The following is a 7,559-nucleotide window of genomic DNA, read 5'->3' on the forward strand; positions in this document are numbered from 1 at the left end:
GTTAAGTATTATTAGTCCCGTTTTTCAGAAGTAAGAACTGAAGGGGAATCCCTGGTGGTCAGTGGTAAAGAATCCGCATGCAGTGCAGGACATGCAGGTCTGATCCCTGGGTCGGGAAGATCCCTGGATTGGGAAGATCCCTGGAGAAGGAAGTGGCAGCCCACTCCAGTGTTCTTGCCTGGGAAATCCTCTGGACAGAGGAGCCTGGTGGCATACAGTCCATGAGGTCGCAAGAGTCGGTCATGACCGAGTGACTAAATCACCACCAAGAACTGAAGCGCACTTGCTCCATCATCTTAGCATCTAGAAGCAATGGAGCTGGGCTCTGGAGCCCCGCTGTTTTCACCCTGGCGCCTTCATCCTGTGAAAATGAAGATTTTTAGTTCATAGAGACAGCAGACACTTATATATAATTCCTTGCCTTCAGTGCTGGATAGAATTCAGGGTGTTCAGGGTATTTTGAGAGCGCAGATGAACCCACCACTTGGCAGATGGTCTCATACCTACTCTGAGCCAGTCACTGGGGAGTCAGAGGGGAGAATTGAGTTCTGCCCTCAGGGAGCTTGTAGTGTAGGTGGGGAAACAAACAAGTAATGACCTGTTACAATCCACTGTGAAGTGGGAAATGTTAGGGAAAGCCCTGGACACGATGGGCACCCAGAGGTAAGCAACCGAGGCTGCGGTGGGGAAGGGTCTCAAGGAGGGCTTCCTGGAGGAGGTGCTATCTGAGCTGACTTTAGAAGGAGAGGTAAGGTTAGGCAGACAAGGTGAGCAGTAACTGTTGTCCCTGTCTTCAGGGAGCCTCTCCTCTGAGCCTCTGTCCTCTGTAGCGTGACAGGAGGGTCCAGCATCGTCCCTGTTTACAGATGACCCAGGGCTCTGAGTGAAGAGTGACCTTGTCCCAGAATGTGTGGCCTGCAAAACCACGGCCAGAGCAGAAGTCTCCAGGCTCTCAGCTTGAGGAAGAATCAAAGAAAACCTTGTGTTCTAATTAGGATCTGTTTTGGAAGCACTGTCGAAGTCCTTGTAGCTGACACGATTGGTTAATCTTAAAAGTAGGTTAAAGCAGGGAATCAAAAAATGATACATACCTTAAACATCTCAGTTTAACTTAAAAACAGTTCAATGTACATTCATTTGCCATTCTTTTGATGTTGGGCCAGGGCCTTTTCTTTGAATGTGGGTCTGCTGATTGAAGTTCCCCATCTCCTTTCTTTCATAAACTACATCCATAATGTATGTCTGTCACTTCCAATTTCTGTTTCTTGAAGATGAAGAAAAAACTTAGGCACTTGCGAAGCAATTTGAATGTAGAATTCTCCTAGACTGTGTTCCTCCCACACCTTTTAGAGTTGACTCACCCACACCTAATTTGGCAGAAATGTGGTTTTTTTTAGTGACTTGCCTTTATCAGGTCTTCCCTGAAACATATGCAGGTTTTCTTTCAACCAGTTCTGTCTTTTCAGACACATATTTTATAAGCTTACTTAAAAATTAAATCACATAGCTGATTACAAAAGCCGTAAACAAGTTTGGGGACAAACTAAAGTGATTCTCCGTAAGTCGGCAGCCTGCCGTCTTCCCTCCTGGGAGCAGAGGTGTTTCAGTGTCGCTCGGGTGGCCTGCGCCGGGCACCTTACAATCCAGCTGTTTTATGCGGAAGGGAGTGCGTGTAACCCCACGCACCGGCTCAGCGGCGACTAGGCAGGAGAGCTGGTGCGTGCGTGCGTGCGTGCTAAACCTCTTAAGTCCTGTCTGACTCGGTGGGACCCTGTGGGCTGTAGCCTGCCAGGCCCCTCTGTCCTTGGGATTCTCCAGGCAAGAACACTGGAGTGGGTTGCCTTGCCCGCCTCCAGAGGATCTTCCCGACCCAGGGATCGAACGCGCACCTCATTATGTCTCCCGCATTTGCAGGCGGGTTCTTTACCTCTAGTGCCATCAGGGAAGCCCGAGAGAGTCACCACAGCGTGCATATTTCACTTTAGGGGCCGGGGAGCTGTGGGTTTGTCATCCATCCACTCTCTCCCCATATCTGAAAAATCAAAGCAGGATTTCCTAATAGATTGTACTCCCCCGAATAATATCTTTATATCCTCTTTGTAAGATGAAAGCATTAAAAATAAACCAGCAGTATAGTTTTTTGGGAAAAAAAAAAACTCAATTCTGAAAAATTTAAAAAATGAAAAACAAAATATTCCAAATCCCATCTCTGAGAAATGGAACACTGTAAACATTTTTGTGATGTCTCTGTCGTCAGATGGTTTAGACATCTTGATATACACGCCTATGGATAGAGATATATGCGTTCAATTTTGTGAAGCCGGTGTGCCCTGGTACACAGGAGCTGTTCTGGGCTCTTGTGTCACTAATTAGGATCATCTCTCAATGTCAGTAAATGAAGTCCTACAACATCATTTTTAATAGCTGCGAAATTACTCCGCTGTATATAAGTACCATAATTAAGTTACTAAATCCCTATTGAAACAAACCAGGTTGTTTATTTCGTCCTGCCGTGAACAGTGCTGAGGTGAACGTCCTGGAGCCAAGGCATCTTCTTGGGCCTGCACTGCCCTTCCTTGGGGGTAACTGTCCAAGCGTAGACTCGCTAGGTTGGAGGGTTAAGCGCATCTTAACACCCGCTGCGTCTCCGCGGGCCTGGGTGCGCCCTGGGCTGCCCTGGTTCGCAGCTCCGCCCGCGGCCCTGGGGGCACGGTGCCTGCACGCTTGCCGCCATCTGAATGGTAGCATGTGGCTTCCAGCTTTTGCTCAAATACCTTTGTTTGGAAGGTTGAGTGCTTTTTATATGGTTTTGCAATTCTTCCTACATGATCTGACGTTTATACTCTTTGTTCTTTTTTTTTCTAAATCCCCCTCTCTTTAGACAGGAGAACTGAAGGCAGAGATCAGCAAACTCCACAATAAACTGTTTGAACAAGACAAGAAGTTGCAAAACACCCTGAAGCTGCTGCAGCTGAGCAAGAACCAGGAGAAGGTCATCTTTGACCAGTGTGAGTGGCCGTGGGGTGGCCGCCGCGTCCTGGCCCTGGGCTGTCCTGACGCCTCCTGCGTTTGGGTTTCCTTCCGTCCTTCACCCGGGGTCCTCCAAGAGCCTCTTGACAGCACAGCCCCTGCCGGACCGCGGGCTGCTGGCCCGTCAACATCCTTACCTTACAAGGGGCTTTGTGGGCCAGACCCAGGAAGGAGCATCGGTGATCACAGGGTCCCTCGTGTGTTAGGTCCCCGTGGCTGAGCAGAGCGGCTGGGAGGTGGGGAGACCTCTTGGGGGGCTGTACAGGGCCGTGGAGGGGTGAGGGTGGTGTTGAAAGCTAGTAGGGAGGTAGCCCTGGCAGAGTGGCAGATATCTATGGGGCTCTGGCCTAGGAGTTCAAGTCCCTGGTAGAGAAGAGGGGCGCTGGAAGGGGGGTCCGCGTGGGGGCAGTGCCCCCGGGTCGTGGCTGTGGGCCGTGTGGCTGGGCCAGGTGCCTGGAGCAGCGAGCAGGAGGGAGCGTGGTTTGTGCAGCCCGAGTCCAGGGAACACTGGGCTTCACGGCATTAGCAGTGCCCTGCGGCTGTTGCCCAGACAGTCCCAGGCACAGGAAGTGAACCCTGCCTCCAGGAGAGCAGGTTCCGGAAGTGGATTCAGATGGGTAAATCACCGCAGCGGATCCAGGGACCAGAACCCAGCGCCGAGTCCCGGGTCGGGGAGCCGTGGCTCAGATCACCCCTTTCCTGCGAGACTGGGAGTAAATGACTTCAGCTCTCCGAGCTCTAGAGTCCTCGCCTCTAACCAGAGACGGAAATTCCAGAGGACTCAGACCGGCTGATGGGCCTGGGTTCTCATCACAACTTCATAAAGAAGTGCCCCTGTTTTCTCATCTGTAAGACAGGGATGGGAGTGGTGTCTCAGCTCTCTTGTACTTCTTCCTGGGACAGAACGGATGCTTCATAAGCATTAGTTCTCTGGCTCTTTTATTCCATGAGGTCAGACTGAGTTCTGTGCATGGAGGTGGTGGCAAACCGTTAACCTCCGATGAGTCGTAGCATCTCCCCTGCTAAGACGGCGTCACCATCTCCGTATTTCCCCCCACGGCCTGACCTGGAGTCGGTCTCGGCCGCGGGGAGGGCTCACCCAAGGTCGCACAGCGAGTGGGCTGCTTGTCCAGGCTTCTGAGTGCCCCCAGGACCCCACGGCCTGCCTGCCTCTCCCAGGTCTGCTTCGGCTCTCAGGGACTAGGTGGAAGTCGGGGGAATGTCCCCACCTCTCCCTTCCCCACCTGGGTCAAGGTGAACACGCCAGCTCTGCTCAGAGTCTGCCGGGAAAGGAGGGGACAGGGTGACTGTGAGACCCTCCCGTGATGCCGGGGACCGCCCACTCCACTTGCCGCCCCTAGTAGGCAGGAACCCCTGGGGGTGCTCACTGAGGTCGCAGCTGAGAAACCACCTGTCTCCGCTGGACACCGCTGAGGCTGGGGTCTTCGGTGGAAGGGGTCGAGTGCTGTCAGACAGGCCTGGGCTCTAGGCACGCCTCTGCCTGGGGCCAGCCCTTTCCCACTCTGCCCCTCGGGCTTCTCACCTCAGTGGGGGCTTCTTGCTCGGAAGGTGGGCGGTGCTGCTCAGATGTGGGGACCCCTTCAAACTTGGGCCAGGTGAGATGTAACTCTTTTGATACTTTTAGTGCCACGATACATAATCTTCTCTGGATCCCAAGCCCCTTGGCGAATCTCAGGAGAGGTGATCTCTCTCCCCAGAAAGATGCACACATCTGTGTACACACAGATTTGCACATGGTTTCCAGGGATTTTGGATGCCCAGAAGCATGACCCTGGGCCCAAGTTAAGAACTTCTGCCCTGTGGCATGGGGCTGGGGGGGGCCCCTCTGAGATTCACTGCGCCCAGTTAAAAACCAGGCCCCCAACGTCTGTGCCCTCCCCCGGGTCACAGGTGGCAGGCGGGCTCCCTCACCTCCAGAGGGAAGTTTTTGTGAGGCCAGAAATGAATATTTTCTCAAGGCCACCGCCCGGCACCTCTTCGGAATAAGCCAGCAGGGAGTCGGTCTCAGCCTCACTGGCCGAGGGCCCGGTCCAGAAGCCTGTGTGTCCTCCCCGGGTGTAGATGGAGTCCCTGGGCATCACGGAGGCCTGTTGAGGGCGAGTCCTGATCCGGCCCATCTCCGTCAGTGGTGGCCTTCCCCCTGCTCCTGGCGTTTGGGGGACAGACAGGGGCTGTGGCGAGAAGCCGGCTTCCTTTTACAGCCGTGCCCCGAGGCGGGCCCTCCGCCTGCCCGTGGGTTCCCACACGCTGGGCCTCCGCCCGCATCCGCGAAGCCCAGGGAGCCGCGAGGTGGTCCCACCCCACCCGCTCCTCCAGGCGGAGCGCGCTGGCGGAACGCGCTGCCGGCGCAGGGAGCCGCCCCGCGTCCGTCGGTCCGTCCTCCCTGTGGTCAGGCGCCCGGCCCAAGGACTGCAGCGCCCACCCCCCGGCCCTGGCCCGCACACCTGGGTTTGCTTGGAGCGGGCACTCCCCATTCCCAGAGCGGCTCCTCCAGAGGATGACGGCTCCGGGACAGGCACAGGCCTCTCCCCTCGCGGCAGCATGGCCCAGCCCGCGGAGGTGGGCTCTGGGGTCCCCCTGGCCCTGCCGGGCCTCGGTTTCCATCTGTAACGTGTCGCACGCCCTGCCTTCCAGCGTCGCAGAGCGGGTGGCTGAGGCTTGAGGAGGGTCTGTGGCCCACCTGCTCCGACGGGTCACTTGGCCCCGGCGGTGTGATGAGGTGGACACCTCTGGGGCTGGAGGCCGCCGCCCCGCCCTTGGCTTCCCCTCCGTCTTGCGGGGTGCCCGTGTCTGATCACCCCGTCCTCTGCTCTCTCCGCAGTGGTTGTGACGCACAAGGTCCTTCGGAAGGCCAGAGGGAACCTGGAGGTAATGTCGCTTGGAGACCCTCGGGCGGAGGACGGGACGTGGGGGTGGGCTGGCGTGCTGTCCTGCTGAAACAGCAAGGGACACCCGTCCGCTGCGTTTTTCTGCCAGCAGCGCGTGGAAAGTTTCGCTTTCTCCTGCTCCGTTTTTGACGGTTCGTTTAGTTATTGGTGTGTTGTCCTTTTAACCGGTGAGAAATGGCAGCAAGCGGTGCCTGACACAGTGGGCACTTGATAAATATTTCATCGTCGTCTGGTCCTATAAACATTTACTGATCAAACAGCATGTCTTTGAAAGCAGTTTCAGAGCTTCTCACCTTTAACCCTGTCAGGGATCACACTCCAGAATCCCTCCGTGTGACCTGAAATTCTCATTTTCCTCTCCCCCCCTTCTCCTAGCTCAGGCCCGGGAGTGCCCACCCTGGAACGTCCAGTCCCAGCCGACCAGGCTCCTGAGGAGAACGTTGAGCCAATAAAGCTTGGGGTTCCCGCTGAGCGCGTCCTGCCTCTCTGTCACGGGTGGGGCTCCTGCTTTGGAGGGGAGAGGGGCTGTGTGGCCTCTTCCGGATGCCCACCCACCATCGCGTTTTCTAGCCGGCGTCGAGCTAGAAATCCGCCCCCACCCTGGGGCCTGCAGAGCGATGCCGCTCCATCGCTCAGTCCAGCGCTCACCCCGAGGCCTCCCTGGAGGTGGGGACGCTGGGGTGGTCCGGACCACCCGTGTGTTCACAGGACAGCCGAGTGACCAGTCCGAGGTCCTCCGCTCCCTCCTGTCGTTCCAGACCCTGAACTGTGCCCCACACTGCTACCCCATCAGCTCCCGAGACGACGGTGGTGGAGGCGACGTGGTCGCATCCGCTGGAGGCCTGGGGTTCAGGGAGGCAAGCCTGGGCTACAGGTCGGCCTGGGCCCCCACCTCTGCTTCTCACCAAGTGATGGGCAGGTCGGTGGTCAGTAAGGACCGTCTCTGCTTGGCTTTCTGTCACCTGAGCTCTCATCTTGAGAAATACTTGCGCACATGTACCTCAGTACATTCCAGTGTGGGAAAACTCAGATTTAGTTATGATGTGGCAGCTCCTTTTTCTAGAAGTCTCACAGCTGAGTTCCTCAAAGGGAGCTCCGAACAGCCCACAAGATGGCTCGGCACGGTACTCTGGAGAGAAGAGGAGGCCTGGTTCTAGACCCGAGTGGTACGCTTCTGTCCTCAGTCCATACACCTGTAAAATGGGAATTGCCCTTCTTTAGCCCAGACCCGGTCACGCAGGTGATCCTGTGCCGTTTGGAAGTCGCCAAACAGTGAGAGCCTTTCCAAGAATCAGTGTGTCAGTGGCGGGTCTCAAGCAAGTTAGGAAGCCCTGTTTAAGGTTCCGTGGTGATGTGCATAAAAGCGGAGACGGTGATGGGGATGGGGTGGGGGGCGGGGATGCGGGCGGGGCGGGGGTGGGGATGGGGGCGGGGCTGGGGGTGGGGATGGGGGTGTTGGTGGGGATGGGGATGGGGGTGGGGGCAGGGATGGGGGTGTGGTCAGGACTCGGGCTAGCCTCTGGAGCCAGCCTCAGATTCAGATAGAAACAGGGCAACAGTCTGGCAGCTTCATCGCTCGTTTTGAGTACGTGGCCTGGCACATGGTTGGTGCTCAGCCTG

General features: G+C 56.3%; 1 protein-coding gene across 7 annotated transcripts in view; it reads left to right on the forward strand.

Moving 5' to 3' along the window:
- CDK5RAP2 (CDK5 regulatory subunit associated protein 2) overlaps positions 1 to 6,410 on the forward strand; it is a 178,690-nt gene extending 172,280 nt beyond the window's left edge. For 5 of the 7 annotated variants that reach the window (XM_043870665.1, XM_043870672.1, XM_043870670.1 and 2 more), the window contains 3 exons: positions 2,882 to 3,008; positions 5,873 to 5,919; positions 6,320 to 6,410. In XM_043870665.1, the coding sequence (XP_043726600.1) occupies positions 2,882 to 3,008; positions 5,873 to 5,919; positions 6,320 to 6,391 (246 nt within the window). In that variant the 3' untranslated portion in view covers positions 6,392 to 6,410. Of the gene's footprint in view, positions 1 to 2,881; positions 3,009 to 5,872; positions 5,920 to 6,314 lie in introns of all 7 variants that reach the window. The other 2 variants (XM_043870667.1, XM_043870673.1) reach the window with 1 other exon arrangement.
- Positions 6,411 to 7,559: the final 1,149 nt, after the last annotated feature.

The sequence above is a fragment of the Cervus elaphus genome, chromosome 16 (assembly GCF_910594005.1).
Source record: "Cervus elaphus chromosome 16, mCerEla1.1, whole genome shotgun sequence".
Classification (NCBI taxonomy): Eukaryota; Metazoa; Chordata; class Mammalia; order Artiodactyla; family Cervidae; genus Cervus; species Cervus elaphus.